Consider the following 18,725-nt stretch of genomic DNA (forward strand, 5'->3'; position numbering starts at 1 on the left):
CACATATCTATAAACATTTATATTTGTAACAGCAGTGACATATTCGCGGTAAGACAACCAGACCTTGTAGCAGGATCTTCCTCACCGTTTTCATCCTATTTATTGGATGCGCATCAACCACGCCTTCTACAACCAAACAAACAGGTCCACTTGTACACTAGGGACAGTTTCAGTGCCACGTCAAGTCGGCGGGTGGCTTAGTGAGTTAAGTGCTCACCACTGAGAAATACAATCAACTCCAGGTCAGGACTTTGAATGCCAGCAAGGCATCTCAGCCACCCATCCTTCTGAAGGTCAGTGACTGATCCCATTAAGTTGGTTAGCAGTAACATCTATTACATTGTTTCAAGGGTTTAGAAACAGCAGATGGCTGGTGTGATGCACTACATATAACACATCATTGGTGTTACCAGTAGCAGTTCGGCAGTATAGAAATGCTAGATTACCTAACGGCTATATCAATGTACCTAAGCTCTTGAGCGTTTCCTCTTACAGTCTTGAGCACACATGTTTATCATCCATGACAGCAGACAGTCATTAACAGTTACTTTCTCAAACCCAAGCACACCCACGAATAACAGAGCGTACGAAAATATACTTTTTCATTAAAAATTTTATTCACAATATTTCCGGTCCCTTAATGACCAACATGCGTTCAAGTGTTGGGTGAACATTCAAACCCCAGGGGAGCACTGGCATATCAATCACTGTGAGAGTCAAGACACTGCTGAAGGGGAAAGGGTCGTGGACATTGAGCATCCCTGATGAATAACATCTCACACCTACAAAAGGCTGCATGTCGATATGTAGTTTTTGCAATGTGCAGCTCCCTTGCATGATTTACAGGGCACAGTGAACAAGGGTGCAGACAACAACAGACAATGATATCATCCATGAACCAGAATTGGATTAGAAAACTAATATTCTTTTCGCATAAGAAACCCGTGTCCTGCTGTCTGTTGCGTGTGCATATTACAGCCAATGTACTCACTACCTTTTCACCAAGCTAGGGGACCTCCTAAGTAGACTAGTAAGACCCTGTTCAGCAGTTGTAGCTGCCTTGGGTGTGTTGTCACTCTTGGTATTTGGAATTCAATTCAAGGTATGGCTGTTTTATTGCACTCCCAAGGCATTCGAACGAGTGGATTGATTCATGGAGGCAAATGGGAGATCAGCAAATGGTTGAATTATTTCATGGTCCACGATGTCCTTCAGTTCCCTCGAACACGGAGTGTACAAAAAAAGTGACACCAACATGCACAGCCGACTAGCCATATGAACACAATCCCATGAATGACCGGGGGAGAGGGAGCTCTTTCCAGTGGAAGGACTCAGAAGTCCTCAGTACTAAAACAGCACAGATACAGCAGAAAATCAATAGGGTCATTTGCACAGGCATGACGTGACAATGCACATGAATAACAGGCCCTGGTGCCATGCCACTCCCTCAAGGACTGGAATGTTTCACTCGTTTCTCTTCAGAATCACTTTTAAAATTGATGGCTTTTTATCCGATATTTTTAAGAATGTGTGCTGGGAAATTACGTGCTCGACAATTATTTTTTTTAAAGCAACCTGGGAATAGAACCGGCTAAACACCCTCTTGCAGAGGTTACTTGGTGCAATGCTGGGCTGATAGCGATAGCATCACCCAACGCTGCTTACAGCTCCCAATCCAGTGCTGCCTGCATGTATTTAATGATAATCCAGATCCTAAAACGGCTTCTCCCCTGAGAATGAGCCTCCCTGATGCTTCTTGATTGATATCGAGAGCTAAGATTTCTGTGCAAAGGTTGGCCCTTGTGTTGTGTCACAGTCTTTTAAAACCAGTATTCCTGTGATTTGCCCATCACGTTCCTTACAATATGAGAACGTTGATGGCAGGTAGTAGTGAAAGAAAACACAGCTCCTGTGACGCTTGATAAGGATCAGTGACAATTTACTCACAATATGTCCTGGAAATATACCTGTTAACTATGGTAAGATTGTTGAAGTAGTCAATACAATCATTGACACAGGGGTCACGCCTGTTTTGAAACTCATTCTCTTCTTTATGCTAGAGGAGTTCAGTGTTTGTGAAACATTCCGTGCCAGATTTTCAGGATAAAAGCCATGGAAATCATGCCTATTTAACCAATTATCGCTATATTCATTCCATTTTAAAATCCTGAAAATCTTAGCTGAATCATTAGATCCAATGTTGAAAAATGCTAATATAGACAAAAATAGGCTTATTTGTAGCCTGAGTATGTGCAGATCTTTGGACAGCACAGTACCATAAAATGAATCTTCTTCAGGTACTTCCAGGTTGAAAATGATGGACCAACATTTTCATTTAGTACTTAAAATGGTTGTTTAGCTCGCTCTCTAAGTCATGGCCGTATCACCCCATTGGGACAAGCAGGGGAATGGGCATCGGAACCTTGTGTAGATAAGCTGCTGTCGGCATCTGACCACAATACTATATCATCTTGAAAACACAGTGTGCCTTTAATTAGATTGGGGTTTCACTGTAATTCCCATCAAGCAAGGTCATGCTTATAATATAAGATCACAAGAACACTGACTCTGCTTGGTCTAATCTTACTCTTAAACCAGTTTTAGAGAAGCTGCGGTTCGATTGGGCATGAAATGGTATTTCAATGTCATTGTCTACAACAGGGCAAGGGATGCTTTGCCCAAGGACAGAGGTAAAGTTTGCAGCTCTGGCACCCTTTGCACTACTCTGGACCTTCCTGTGTGATGCCTGGCATCAATGCAGACACCCTTGTGTCATGGTGCAAGGGTGTCTGCGTTGTAGGCAGGATTGTTTTTGTGCAGGCTGGAACGCATTCCGGCACAAAAACAATCCTTAGAGATGTTCTCCTCTCTCTTATTGTGCTGCAGAATACAGCACACTTAAAAAGAGGAAAGAACGGGTGGAAATAAAGATATTTTCCCTCACTGTGCCTCTATTGGGATGCGTGGCATTTTGATGCATTCTAAGGTTTACCCCTCTTGACAATTCTGGGAATGAGCCAAAATACATGGGTGGATGCATGCAACACCCACTCTCCCCCTTGTAATGCCTTCCTGACACAGTTTAACACAAGGAAGTGACTAACGCTGCCCGGCACTAGTCCACATCCACCAAGCCACACAGAGCCATGCAAGGTGACCTTGAGTGCCTAGTTAAATCTGATTTAAAGATTATTTAGCCCTTGTGTCCCAAGGGCAACAAAATGCTTTGATAAATCGGGCCCATAGACTTTTCCCCTGTATCAATCAATTGCAATCGTTGAAGGACTAAGAGAGTGAAGCCAATAGCATGAACCGTATCTCTTGACTCATCCATGATAGAACGCTTGACGTCTGCCTGTCTTGACATTGTAGCCAAAAGAACCGTTCGTTTCGGCACCAATGGTTGCACTTTCCACAGAGAATGTATGATCATGGGTAGTACTGCTGGTTAAGTACGAATAGGCATGGCGAGAGATGACCCCCGACGACATGAGACAAGCGCAGCTTTGGCACATACGCGAGTCTCGTGTTCTTCTTTCTGTAAAAAACTTAAAACGTTCATGTAGACTTGCATTTGGATTTGCAAGCAAGCAAATGAGTGCCCCTGGCAGTACTTACAGTCCATGTTTGACATTAACATGCGAAATAGGGAAATTATCGTTTTAAACCATCTTTTTATATCATTTTCCCTTCTTCTCTTCAAATGTAAATATGTTGGTATTTTCTCTCTTAGTGATTTTAATGTTGAACCCGTTTTGCACATTTGGATGGCTGTGCTGTTTCTCCTGATTCTTGGCCGCTTCTCTCGCTTATGTACTCAGATTGTTTAGTCTAGGTGGCATAAACACCCATTCTTCGATATGTGTTAAGGGTTTCAACATTTACCGTTCCATGCCAACGGGTTCTTGAAATGAACGGCAGGCTGTGTCATATTGCAATTCATAAATTCAGAAATCTGTTGACAGATCATATGACACCATGACGGGTGTTACAGGGAAAACATAAAAATATATTTTTACCAACAAATCTTATATTTCCTCTTACGAAAGATAGACCAGAATCAAAAACATGTGGCTTGATTTAATAATGCAGTGACCATATTGCATATTTGATGAATAGAGCAACGACCCATGTAAATGCACTCAAATCACTTTATGGAGTAACAGGTCGAAGGCGTTTTAACGACCTTTAAACGGTTTTAAAATGAAAAATTCCTCGGACCCCGTTATATGGAATAGAGACAGTAAAGTAGCTCATTGGGATTTGATGCATAGGGCCGAGGGGAAGATATTGTGTTCTATTTGCCCCTTAAAAACGATGACACCAACCTAGGATTTACGCTTAGAAATGGGTCTGATTTAGAACATTTATAAGGGGTTGGCAGCTGTAATTCCTTGGGGCTATTGTCTGATACATTCAAATGAGGATACCCTCAGGTATTTATCAGGCACAAAATGTTTTGCACTCTCAAGAAGGGATGGTAAATTTATAATAAATTTTCATTTTTCCCTTAAGCACTCAGTTAGGAAGACCTACAAAACGTGAACTATTACCAACTTTAAAATTATTTGAAAGTATTTATGAAAAATATCTCTATGGAAAATAGCAGATTATATGGTAAAAAGTTGAGCTTATGTGAAGTAGTTTGCTCTTGTCGAGTTGGGGTCCCTGAACCTTACCTAAACTGGGATTTAGATCACATAATTTGTAAATGCATATTATTGTGTCGACAAAGCTGAATGCCCCTTGCTAGTGTGACTGATGCTTGGTGACATGTGAAATGGGAGGACAGAATAGGCACTTTATGCAATGATGCTATACAAAAGCTAGAGCATATTGGTGTGTCCTGCCCCAAAATCACCTCAACATAATCTTTTAAACCTGCTTCTATAAAAAGGGCTAAATCAACTACAGCACCAATTCAACTATTGTATTTACCAGTACATCAATAGATGCCCTAAGATTTTTTTAATATTTTTAATTCTTTTTAGGTTGAGCCAAGCGTTGCAGCGCATGCGCTGCTCGCTTTGTGAGGCGTGCAGTATTCAGTATAGTGCGGAAGCTTTGTGGAAGCTCCGCCCGCTCTCCGCCCTTCTTTTTCTATGGCTTACGTCCTAAATGCTACCTTCCGGTTGATTTTAGGCTTGTTAGTCCCTCCTCATGACAGCCATGTCCTCATTTGCATCCCTCCATGGCTACTGGCCCCTTTACTCTAAACACTATTTCGTTTCCTGTCTCCCCCCCCGCCCCTGCCGCAGTCCGTGACTTCTCGGCCCACAGCCTCCCACTCCCGTTCGTGCCTTCTTGCCCGTCCGCACTCCCGTTTGCATTGCAATAGGTCTTGCGTAAATGCAAGTACTATTGCATTGCAAATGCTTGTTTTTAAATGTTTTAAGAGATTAAATGAGTTGTGAAAGTAATTGTGGTGCTGTAAAATGTTTAAATATATCGAGGTATGAAATGCCTATGTCCTCCTATTCTTGATCTCATTGTAGATCTAAATCTTTAATAAAAACTTGAAATGTAATAATGTTATTTAGGCATCACTAACTACACATAACATGTCGAACGTTTGTAATCTGGTGTAGAAAGAATTAAATACATTGTTTCAAATGTGAAAGGTATTTTATATTTTTCTATTTCTTTTGTAATTTCTGTATTGCAACAAGCATTGGCAAAGCTAGTAGGTATAGTCTATTTGATCTCTTGGCTTTGCCAATCTGTTTTAGCAATGCTGTACAGCATCACAGCAGCCAAACAGCATGTATATTATAAAAATAAAAAGGTTGATAATGTGACAGCCACATAATTTTATAGGTAAAAGAAAAACAAGGAGTTGCAACAGTATTGGTTTAAAACACAGCACAAAACACTTTTAAAAATTACCAAGAAAGACTTGGTTTGGGAAGCGAGTTATGAGCGGGAATAGGGGAGAAGCAACACGGCAGGGAGTGGGGAAGAAAAGCAACACGAAGGCAGTACAGAAGCACCACCAGCTAAAGAGTGCAATGTGAATGGAGGAGAAGCAAACACAGGCAAGACAGCGCAACACAAGTGAGGGTGGTAGAAGAGACGCACATGGGCACGACACATCAACGTAGAGGGGAGGAGAAAAACACACAGTGGATATCGCTGAAAAACCCATGCACTCTCATAGAGTGTATAAACAAAAAGAAAAAAAGTAGTTTCCTAAAAGCAACTAGTGAAAGCATGGAAGATAGCCAATCAAAGATATGATAAAGAGACTATACTTCATGGGATTGAAAAACATAAGGTTGATAAGCTTGGACACAAATAAGAAGCAGCCAAATGACAGTGACAGTAAAGCCAACCATTGGTAAGCAGTGGGTGGGATGCAAGTCGGGTTGGGATGCAAGTCCTTGTATGTTCTTGGTATGCCCACAATGTGTCTTTTGCAATCTTCCGACAGCTTGCGCTGAAATGCAAGACCTAAAAATTGAAAACTATAAGTGTGTAGTATTGAGCTGAAAACTGTAAGTTTTACCTATAGAGCTACCTTCACGCTTCGGTTGGATGGAAGTATTCTGTATTCAATGGTATTAGTATATCTAGAGAATGCCCACGTGACAGATGAAGCTGACAGCATTCTATTCTATGTATGTGTGGACACATGTAAACAGGTCAATAAGAATATTTGATAGGTTTACCAACAGCCTAGGCCCTTTCACAATGCGGGCATGCAGAACTATGGATGATGAAGCATATATGAGGAGTACATCTTTTGGTAACTGCCATGACTGATAGTTCGCTAAATCATAGGAAGTTTGTGGAAAATGGCTCGGAAAACATACACATCAATTGGCATATGAAATAGAAGGCACGTGCCAGCGTAATTTTGCACCAACATTTGGAGATTGTAGAGATTGAACTGTTGCAGTTTGAAATAGCTCAGTTGCCACTGGTGCAATTTTACACCAACATTTGCAATGCATGGCGCATGTAAAAACAACATGTGTGTAGAGGTCTTGGTCTATCCAATTGTCTAAAATGTCTCGAATTGCACTGTCATTGGTACAATCTACCTAATTCAGCCCCAGCTGTTGGGCGTATGTGAATGAATCAGCAAGGCTGGTTCACGTTTGGAACTGCAACACAATTATAGTGGTATACATTTCATAAGAACTTTACCACTTTGAACCCATTTTATTACCATTCATTGGAAGAGGTTCAGAAATGCCAGATTCAGTTGGTGGGAAATTACACATTCAATTGTTTCCTATGGCATTGTTGTTTGACACTTAAAAAGTGGTGGTTTTGCCCTACTCATGAGGCACAACGTAATGCCAGGAAAAGTATATGGTAGAGGTTAAATATTCTGGGGTTCGAACTTGTAACCATTTGCTTACCCACAAACAATTAACGCAGTTTGCAGAAACAAATTAGAATTCATAGGAAGATTCACAAAATGTATAGATAATAAGTAGAAAAATTGAAAATTAAACTACAAAAAAGTATAATTTATCAAGTCGAAAAAAATCATGAAGGGTTACTATTCATGTAGAGGAAGAGGTCAAGAAGAAGTTTAAGGTTAGGTTATATTTAGGAATTAGAATTAGAGTAAATAAAATATTATGTGATGGTAAATGTATGAAAATGTGTATGTAATAAGGAAAGGGTTTGAACCAGGGCGGGCTTTAGTGCTACTGGCGTCCGGTGCGACAATCATTTTTGGCGCTCCCACACCCCATGACCACCTCCTCGGATTCTCTCACTACCACCGGGCAAAAGTGCCTCTCATCTCTCCAATCATAAGTTATTGCAAAACGCAGTGCCCCTCCCACCTGAAGTTGGCGCCTCCTCCCAGGCTACCTGTGGAGGGGCCACAGGCCCCTCCACAGGTAGTGGTAGGGTAGTGCGACCAGTGCAGCTGCACTGGTCGCACTACCCTAAAGCCGGCCCTGGTTTGAACTGAGGAAAACATAGGCATGTGGTAACGGATTGTGTTAGGATTAGGATATCTACAGGTATTTTGATTAGGATGAGAGCATGAGATGGTGTAAGGGAAGGTGCAGTGGATGGAGTCATGGTAAGGTTTTGAATTAGGCTTACCGGAGTATTGTATAATAGGCAGGTTTGGGGCAGGGGATGGGGCTAATTTCAGGTTATGGTGAGGTGCTTGGTTCAGAGTAGAGTCTTAGAAGGTGTAAGGTATTGAGTAAGAAGATGGTGCGGGAAAAGGGTGACATGGTAGGCCATGTGGATCCCACAGGAAAATGGCACATACAACTTGGTGTAAAGGAAAAAGGTTAGGTAGGTACTAAACTTTAGGGATTGTTTAAGTGTTCATGTAAGACGATGTTTAATTTACAAATATAGTGATATTTATCTGCGTTTGTACTTCTATATTTTTGAATTTCATTTACATACATACTTGTCAGCCATGACCTGTTTATTGGCACTTCTTGGAAATCTTTTTTATTCTATGTTTGCATATGATACCCTCACTTCCTATGCATACCCAATAGTATTACTGAAGTGCTAAGAAGCTTGGCAACTTGAATTTACCTCACAACATTGTGTGTTACATTTTTTGGGCAGAATTTCGCAAGTGTTAAATTTTATAGTTTGTTTGTCCACCGTAGATTAGTTCAAGTAGTCTTGCAGAAGACATTTTTCTCTTTAAATCAGTCTCCTTCTAGTACCTGGTGTGACCTCTGAATGCAAGGTATGCTCTCACATTCAGTTATTACCAAGACCATGGCAAGGGAAATTCGTGAAATTTCTAGGAAAAAATGTTGATTTAGAACATCAGTGTGGGTTAACTACTGCTCTAGTTCCTATATGTGTGCCACACTTTCGATATTATTTATGGTATATTTAAATATCGAAAATTTTATTGTATATGTTCCTATTCCAGTCCTCAATTGTGCATTCCTGGCCATCATTAAGTAATTTATTTTATATGAAAATCTAGGAGAAGTATAAGCTATGGGCGCATCAACTTGTGGACGTGTGTGATATCCACAGTTCCATGAGAATTTGATGACAAGGCTTTGAAAAGCTATAGAAAAATATGGCATCATTTTGTTCATGTTAAAGACGTGAATCATGATATGACCAGCTGGAACTGATTTGCTATTTAGAACCTATTACTTGAGTGAGATACAGAAGCAAGATGCCACCAGCTTGTTTGAATTTCATTATGATTCTGCTAATGGTGTCAAATCAGATGATTCAAGTTGGATACAGTTAATCATCTGATAATTGGGACTAACCTCCAACATGTAAGGAACTGCCAGTATTAAGATGCTGAAGGTTTAGCCATGAGAAGAGAATGAGCCACTGTGATGGGGTCTCTAAAGGGATTCAGCCAAACGAGAATCTGTTAAATGACATAGTGCCAGATCTAGATCTTGGCAGATGGGTCACTCTGTCACAACGGTGACAGATATCCTGTCCGCCGAAATATGAACCCGTCTGCCAAGATCTAAATTAGCCTATTTTAATAATGCACAGTGATAGAAAAAAAGCATCCTAAATTGGAGGAGAACTAGAAAATAACGATCCCAATCATTTTCTTTAATATCAGCCCTTACAACTAAATTTGTATAAGAATAAAAAATGCCAGAGGATTTATATCAGAGTATTGTGCACGTAAATCGTATCTGATATAAATAATGTGTCCTAAACATTGTGCACAAAACTATTGTCCTATTACATATAGATGTTCTCTTATTCAACGGGCAATATTTTGTGGACAATATTTAGGACATCATATTTATGTTCAGGGATATTCATACACTATTCTGGTACTCCACCCCCTCCAAATAGGATGAGTTTACAAGTGAGGTGATCCTAAGGTGGTACCAACCAAGATAGAACCAAAATTAGACCACAATCCTGGCCAGAAGTGACAGAACTAGAATGTCATGAGCGGGCCAAGTCTTGAACTTGCTCACTGACATTTGAGTCTGTTGCGGAAACAGGTAAGATTTCATGCTCACTTAGTTAATCGTGCCTGGTGGGTCAAGCCCGGGACTGACAGTCAGGTCACACTAAACTTTGCCTTCCATGGTTTTGCAAAAAACCTACTCCCACCTAACTGAGACTTTATTTCCAATCAGATACAGTGTAAGAGAATCAAGTCAGTGGCTGAATGTCTTGATATGCCCTTTCAGTTAGGTTCATGGCTCTGCATTGAGATCTCCCATTATTCCGTTCATTCCATTCTGCTCTTCCACACCCTCTGTGATTTCATTCACTGTCTCTGAGTTTCCACTTAGTAGAGAGGCATTATGGAGTGGTCCAACCAGTCGCCCCTCCTCAAAGGACTCTGCTAGTTCTTTGGCACTGCAAGTGGGTGAATTGGTTTCATAGGTGTTGTGAAAGCTGTTGTAGTCCACCTCATAAAAATCTTTCTCCAAGGTAAGGACTGGAGTGAAGCGATGCCCCCATAACACCTCTTTATCCATGTAGGAGCTGCGGGCCTGGCAAGTCATACCTGAAAGATACAGACAATAATGACATAATGTAAATGAAAACATTACAAATAGAGTGTATGCAACAAAATATAAATGCAAATGTGTAATTACTGAGCATTTATTGAAATGCATGCATCCTCTTATGCTAAAGCCAGTGATATCATGCTTAATTGGTTTTACACAATCACAAATACCGAGAATTGTTCACAAACTAATGCAAGCATAAATTAAAAAACACAATGGACTGATGCTGGTTCCGATTTAATTATTGGATTCCTGGACATACAATTACGTTGTTTTTTTTTGCAGAGTTTTATATAGCGCGAACTAAAACCGAACCAAATCAGTTATCAGAGCGCTTTACATAGCACCAGTTTCGTTACATGAGGACAGACTTTCATTTTTTTTTTTTTAAGGCACGGGGAGATTAAGTGATTTGCCCAGAATCACAGGGGGTTTTTGGCGACGTTGAATGGGAATTATTTACATAGTCGGAGGTTTCCCTGAAAATTTAGCTTTCTTGCTGACACAGTGAATGAGCGGGCACCACCCTGCAGAGGCGCCAGCCCGTCTTCCTTCTTACAAATCAAACACCAGTTGGGCACTTGATCAGACCCGCACCGCAGCGGTGGACCTTCCTTCACGACCGGGACAGGCCGTAATTAATCCAACACTGCAGGAAACCCATTTGAAGGAGGCCACAGGAAGAATTGATTGTCTTCACATAGTTTAATGGCAGCATGCAAGCAGACAATTTGACAGAACACACATCAAAGGAATCCTTACTCCATGAGGTGTCAGCAAGAAAGCCGGGCAGGTGACTGCCGGTGCTCGCATCTACCCACTGGGGATAATAACTTTGGGTGTATTATGAAAATGAACAGCGCACCCACTTGGGATCACAAACGGCGCACCACAACAATCAGAAGGCCGTGCATTCGGCCACGCCCACTACGGCAGGTGTTTAAATTTGAAGGGTGCGCAGTGCAACAGTGCTTTCATTTTCTTTGAACAACTCGCCACAGAAGAAGGGACTTTGAGACTCCAGAAACGTGTCTGGCGTAAGGATTCCTTTGATGTGTTTTCTGTCAAATCGCCTGGTTGCATGCTGCTATTAAACAATGTGAAGACAATCAATTCTTCCTGTGGCCTCCTTCAAATGGGTTTCCTGCATTGTTGGATATATATATATATATATATATATATATATATATTCACTGAAAAAACCATAGGTTATAGACCATATATAGTTAGGAATTAGCATTTACAAAACCTTATTTTACTCACACAAAACCATTGAAATTCGCATATATAGTTAGTTGCACTAACTATATATCGCGCACCCGCAATCCACTGCTGATCATGTCACATATTACATCATTCATGACATGGTCAGTGACATCACTGATGACATCACTGATGACATCTCAAATGACATCACTGATGACATCACTGATGACATCTCAAATTACATCACTGATGACATCACTGATGACATCTCAAATGACATCACTGATGACATCTCATTTGACATTACTGATCACATCACTGATGACATCATTCATGTGATAATACGATGAACCTCTTCAGACTCTAATATAACCTTAGATACACTCAGTGTAAACAGACACTCACAGACTGTCACTCATCCATGGAGTTACTCACACACCTAGTCAGTCATGCAAAGAATCAATCACACCTCCATTTCCTCAACTATACAGTTATACACACCTTACTTATTCAAACATATACTAACACATATTTACTCTCTTATACAATCCCTGATACAAGTTCACAATGATCCATACAGCCACTCACACATTCACTGGCTCTTATGCACAGTTAGTTATATATGTCAACTCTCACATGTACTGTGTTGTACATATGTACTTACTTTGACATGTAGCACTGAGATATCCATTCACTCACCAATACACTCATGCACACAGTCAACCGCCCATACAGCTGTTTCCACATGCACTTTTGAACCCATACATCTAGTGAATCAACTGCTCACACATCTATGCACAGAGTCATACACCTCCCAGCCACACACACACACACTAAGTCTCCCATACAAATACTTGGGCAACCAATCAATAACCCATATAGTTACTCATATAGCTACTGATCAACACATGCAGCAGTTTACAGAACAACAGACATAATGATGCACAAATTAAGACAGTTTAGTCACTAACCCATGCACTCAGTGAGACACATTTAATCACTCACTCATACAGTTGTCATCAGTGATGTCATCAGTGATGTCATTTGAGATGTCATCAGTGATGTCATCTGTGATGTCAATGACCATGTCATGAATGATGTAATATGTGACATGATCAGCAGTGGATTGCGGGTGCGCGATATATAGTTAGTGCAACTAACTATATATGCGAATTTCAATGGTTTTGTGTGAGTAAAATAAGGTTTTGTAAATGCTAATTCCTAACTATATATGGTCTATAACCTATGGTTTTTTCAGTGAATTTTCAAGGTTTTGTAAATGCTAATTCCTAACTATATATGGTCTATAACCTATGGTTTTTTCAGTGAATTTCAATGGTTTTTTAATAGCAAATATCAAAAGCTGTAAAATGTATTCTTCTTTTAAAGGAAAAATATATTTTATATGTATTTAATATAATTTTTTTATGTTTATAAATTTTTTGAGTGTACGAATTTATCAACTACCATGCTGAAGAAGAGTGTGGGGAAAAAAACCAAAGAGGAGGACTAAGAGGAAAGAACAATCAGTTCAAAAATACAATTGCTTTAAAGCATGAAGTGCTTTTCCACACATTTACATTTAAATAACCCATATTAGAACATACAAAATATCTACAGAGGTGACGGTGTACATTGAATTTTCGACTCTTCATTGGTACCTACATGTTGGTACTTACATCACCCACACAACACAACAGCTCTATTCAGAGCTACCCTACCTCAAAGCACTCTAAAATATTATTTTACTATTTCCCTTGGTTTTCCCCTTGTTACGCTTTCCGGAACGCTACCCGGTGCGCGGACCGGGCGCTAACCGTGCGAAAATTTGAAAAACAAAAGTTTTTTTTTTTTTTTACATATATGGGCCTCCTCAGCCACCCTCAGAAAACCTAGGGGGTCAGGATATGTCTCCCGTGCCCCCTTATGCCCATTCCCAACCTTGTTTATTCTCCATCTTGTGACTAAATTCGTCCGAAACACAAGATGGCGGACTCCCGTTACGCTACCGGTGAGCTACCCGGTTCGCGTACCGGGTAGCGCTTCCACCTCGAAAAATCGAAAAAAAATGTATTTTATTTTTTTCCCCCGCGGGGCCCTTTAATAGCCCCCACATCAATCCTAGGGGGTCAGGAGGGGTCTACCTTGCCCCTTTCATTCATTTCCCCCTTCGTTTATTTCCACCTCTTGTCTCTCGATCCTACCGAGAGACAAGATGGTGGCCGCTCCGGACTGTTTAGAATGTTGAGAGTCACCGGAGAGCCAATCCGCTTCTCCTCGCGAAGTTCCGTTACTCGTCTGGTACGTGAACCGGGGCGCTAACCGGGACGCTGTCACAGATATATATATTTTTTTGAACGTTAATTTCTCAAAATCCACTGGAGCACATATCTTGAGACCTAGCAAAGGCACATCGGGCTACCAGTCCCTACAATTTTGCCAAGTTTTGTGGAAATCCATTCAGCCGTTCGAGCTAAAAGTGAGTCCAACCGCCCTATGGAAAACTCAATGTTAAAAACACGTTTTGGGACCCCCCTTTTTTCTCAGGCCCCTGCTTGACGAAACCCCTCCAAACTTTCAGGGGACGCTCAGAAACAAAATGTGCCATTTTCCTGAAAATTTCAGCCAATTCCGTCCATCAACGCCAAAGTTATTCAACATAGAATTTTCAGAAATCCCTATTCAAAAAAATCCTAACTATATATACCTACTGGCGACCGCCAGTAGGTAATATATATATATATATGTAACGAAAGCCAGTTCCTGAGTAATAAAACTCACTGGTGCTGTGGCCTCGGTATGCAGTAGACTTTATTCAAAGCAACGGGTGCCCAACACGTTTTGGAGTTACCTCACTCCTTGTTCACAGGTAAAGTTTTACAAGTGCCATTGACATTTAAAGATACATAGTTCCTATTAGTAATAGACATAGAAAATATACATTTGGAAATCAACCAAAACAGCATTAAATTAATAACGGAATTATGCACAATATAAGGATAAGACAAATATACAAAAACTTGCTGTCATATTCCCCAAGTGGGGTAATAATCTATACAACATAGTTCTATTTGCTATGTGTAGTCACTAATTACAGCCTGGTTAGTTCCTCTTAACCACTAGACCACCAGGGAGACCGATTGTTTCCTCACGCGGAAGCTCTTTAGAAAACATGTCCAAATATGTGGACCATTTCTTGCAACCTTTCGTGCAAGGGTTGCCTGCATATGTAAAAGACACCAGGGACTTCCTAATGAAAATCCAGGATATTGAATGGAAGAAGGGCTACCTGTTGTTAAGCATGGACGTGTGCAGCCTCTACACTAGCATCCCACAAAATGAAGGTGTAGACGCATGCAGACATTTTCTAACAGGGAGGTCACTATCATTTCTTTTACATTCTGAAATGCTTTTGGAAATGATATCGATGTGTTTAAAAAATAATTTTTTCCTATTCAATAAAGTTTTATACAGACAGACCCAGGGGACGGCGATGAGAACCTGCTTCGCCCCCAACTTTGCAGGTCTTTACCTTGGCTGGTGGGAGGAGCAGGTTGTCCGGAACATCAAGCAGTACCAAGACCATATCGTCCTCTGGGTCAGATACATCGACAACATCTTTTGCATCTGGGATGGCAATCAGAGTCAGGCAGAGGAATTTGTACAAACATTGAATGATAATGACTTAAATCTACAGTTCACCAGTGAGATCAGTACCGACCAAAAACAGTTTTTAGACCTGAATTTGCACATTGAAAATAACAAAATCTGCAGCAAATTACATCGTAAATTGACTGCAGGTAACAGTCTATTACAGGCCGAGAGTTGTCACCCAAAAAATTTGATAAATAGCATTCCGTTTGGCGAATTGTTAAGAGCCAAACGGAATTGGAGCACTGAGGAAGATTATGAGGAAGAGAAAAAGACAATGACACTAAGGTTTAGTGAACGAGGCTACAGAAATGCTACAATCAATTCAGCTATTGACAAGGTATCGAAAGTACAAAGAGAAGACCTTTTTTACTAAGAAACGTCCCAACGAGTAAAAAAATCAGATGAGATTCATAACAACCTACAATACCCAAGCATGGGAGGTACGTAGAAGCCTGCTGAAATTTTGGGAAATACTAAAACTGGATGATGACCTGAAGGATGGCATCGGGGATTACCCCTCGATGACATTTAGAAAAGCTAAATCTATGAAGGATACCCGAATGTCTTGTAATATCAAAGAGACCAAAAAAACTAAATCCTGTACAAGGTTTCTTTACATGTACTAAATGTAAAGCTTGTAGGTACAGTAACTACTGCAAATCACTAAAACTCTGCAAGGATAAACCAGCATTTAAGATCAGCAAACATTTCACTTGTGAGACTGATTATGCAGTTTATGCACTAAAATGCCCCTGAAATTTGTATTACATCGGGAGTACTATCAACAAGGTTAAATTACGCATTTTAGAGCACTTAAGAGCGATCGCGAAAAACGATAAACAATACCCTTTGGCTCGCCATTTTTGTTTAGTACATAAACAAAACCAAAACCTTCTGAAGTTCTGTGTACTTAATTCCATCCCTCTGAGGGACAGAGGTGGAAATCGTACATTAGAATTAAGAAAGCTAGAGTCTAAAATGATAATAAAGTACAATACAGTGAGCCCTTTTGGTTTAAATCTGGACGAGGAGATGTCAATACATTTAAGATAAAACATAACCTAGAACCTGGAACTGTCTCTACGTTTGCTGCCTTTTTAAAGAATATGTTTTAACTAGCCTTTTTTTTCACTAATTTCTGTTGCACGCAGTAGTTCCTATTATTTTAGTAATTTTTTATGTTTGGTTTTGTTACAGAGGAGAAGATCTATATTGATAACTGCGGTTGATTTGATTGACATTTTGCTCACTGGAGCTCGACTAGAATTTACATCCCATAATAGCACATTTTGGAAAATGCATTGAATTCCTATGGAGACAATGTTCAATTTATAGCCTATAGGTGATTGTTCACAGACATTGGTCTGCGGTATTAAAGGCAACTGTGTTTATGATTTACCCCACTTGGGGCGCATTTGGTTAAAAGGAACTAACCAGGCTGTAATTAGTGATTACACATAGCAAATAGAACTATGTCGTATGAATTATTACCCCACTTGGGGAATATGATAGCAAGTTTTTGTAAATTTGTCTTATCCTTATATTGTGCATAATTGTGGTATTAATTTAATGCTGTTTTGGCTGATTTCGGCTATTTCAAAATCACTGCAAACCAAAATAATGTTGACGATGCAAAACCAGTTTGACAAATGTATATTTTCTATGTCTATTACTAATGGGAACTCTGTATCTTTAAATGTCAATGGCACTTGTAAAACTTTACCCGTGAACAAGGAGTGAAGTAACTCCGAAACGCGTTGGTCACCCGTTGCTTTGAATAAAGCCTACTGCATACCGAGGTCACGGCACCAGTGAGTTTTATTTCTCAGAAACTGGCTTTCGTTACATAATTTGGGAATAGTGTCCCGGCCGCGTTTGCCTGCCGTGCTTGGAGGCTTGATACGCCGAAAACTACGTTGGAATATATATATATATATATATAAAAGTTTCACAAAGCGCTTCCAGAGTTGCGCAATGCACTCCTCTCCAGCATATTCACCATTAAATCACCAGAAGTTTGTGTTTCATATGCTTTAATTTCTTTCCAGCATGACAAACAATGGATCCAGCCCAACGCGTTTCACCGAACACTCGGCTTGATCACGGGTGATTTGTGTTTCCCACATACACATTAAATAAAGTTACACGTATCACTTCCTTGTGCAAAACATAAACAAAGGACTAAGAAACCAAGTCCAATATTGCGGCCATATTGGAACAATACCATTACAGCGGAATCCCATGTAAATCAAAGGTTGTGGGAGTATTCTCATTATTCTTATATTCGACATTTGAAACAATATACATTTTCAAATAGTACAAGTCATCCTTTCTATATATTGCTTATTATAAACACCCTAGTGGGGCAGTCCTTGAAAATGTAATAGACAAAAGGTCGTTCTTTATAAACAACTCATTGTGAAACTCCTAGTGGAGTACTCTCAGACAAAACAAAACGATAGTGGAAAACAAATATCACTCAATACCTCCCAAGTGGGAATAAGTGTCATAACTTTTGACCACATATTGTATTTCATATTGTATCCATATATATTGTTCAATTGTCAATTGTCTCTTGATCCCAAGTGGGCTAACAGTTGTCCTGTATTCTCCATCTTCTCCCATATTATACCTGTATATAAAAGACAAATCATTTAGTCTATGAATCCGCTATCAATTTTCTGAGGCCTATTTACTCGATTTCTTACACAAAGTGCAGCATAATTACAAAAACAATTTACAAAGTGATAAACAAATTTAGTGCAATTAAAAACCTGAACATTCCGCAGGAGACTGCGAGACCAACTATACATTTTTTTTGCTAAGGACTTTGATATCACCTGCAATTTACTCTCCCAAATGCCATTTCAGTTCCTCTACAGAATTCAGCCCACCCGGGATACGGGTATCTCGATCCATGATGTACTTGCTCTCTAGCTGTCGCAACCTGCGTATCTTGTCTCCACCCCTTTTCATTGGTGGTATTTTGTCAATCACAAAAAATTTCAACAGGTTGCGATTACTACGATGTAATTCCTCAAAGTGTCTGGCTTCTGGTGAATTTTGATCTTTATTCTCTATTGCCCGCATGTGCTCCAAAATACGTTTCTTTGTGGGGAACATTGTACTCCCCACGTATTTTATAGAACATGGGCAAACGAGAACATACACCACGTATTCAGACAAACAGGTCAGATGTTGGTTGATGGTCTTCTCTTTGTCTTCAATCGGAAAATAGACTGACTTAACGTTTTGACTAAACTTGCATGCTTTGCATGTCATGCACGTGAAGAATCCCTGAATATCAGGTTTTCTATTCTGTCTAGTAATAATCTCGTTTTTGCTTAGTCTGTCTTTCAAAGAGTCTGCCTTGCGATAAGTAATACTCGGATTACAACC

At 40.1% G+C, this 18,725-nt stretch overlaps 1 protein-coding gene across 1 annotated transcript in view; it reads right to left on the bottom strand.

Annotated features, from left to right (window-relative positions):
- Positions 1-595: 595 nt before the first annotated feature.
- Positions 596-18,725, bottom strand: part of KCNJ5 (potassium inwardly rectifying channel subfamily J member 5) — a 711,523-nt gene continuing 693,393 nt past the window's right edge. Inside the window, exon 3 of the mRNA XM_078681985.1 lies at positions 596-10,462. Coding sequence (XP_078538111.1) covers positions 10,146-10,462 — 317 coding nt within the window. The 3' untranslated portion in view covers positions 596-10,145. The remainder of the gene's footprint in view (positions 10,463-18,725) is intronic.

The sequence above is a fragment of the Lissotriton helveticus genome, chromosome 3_1 (genome assembly GCF_964261635.1).
Source record: "Lissotriton helveticus chromosome 3_1, aLisHel1.1, whole genome shotgun sequence".
NCBI lineage: Eukaryota > Metazoa > Chordata > Amphibia > Caudata > Salamandridae > Lissotriton > Lissotriton helveticus.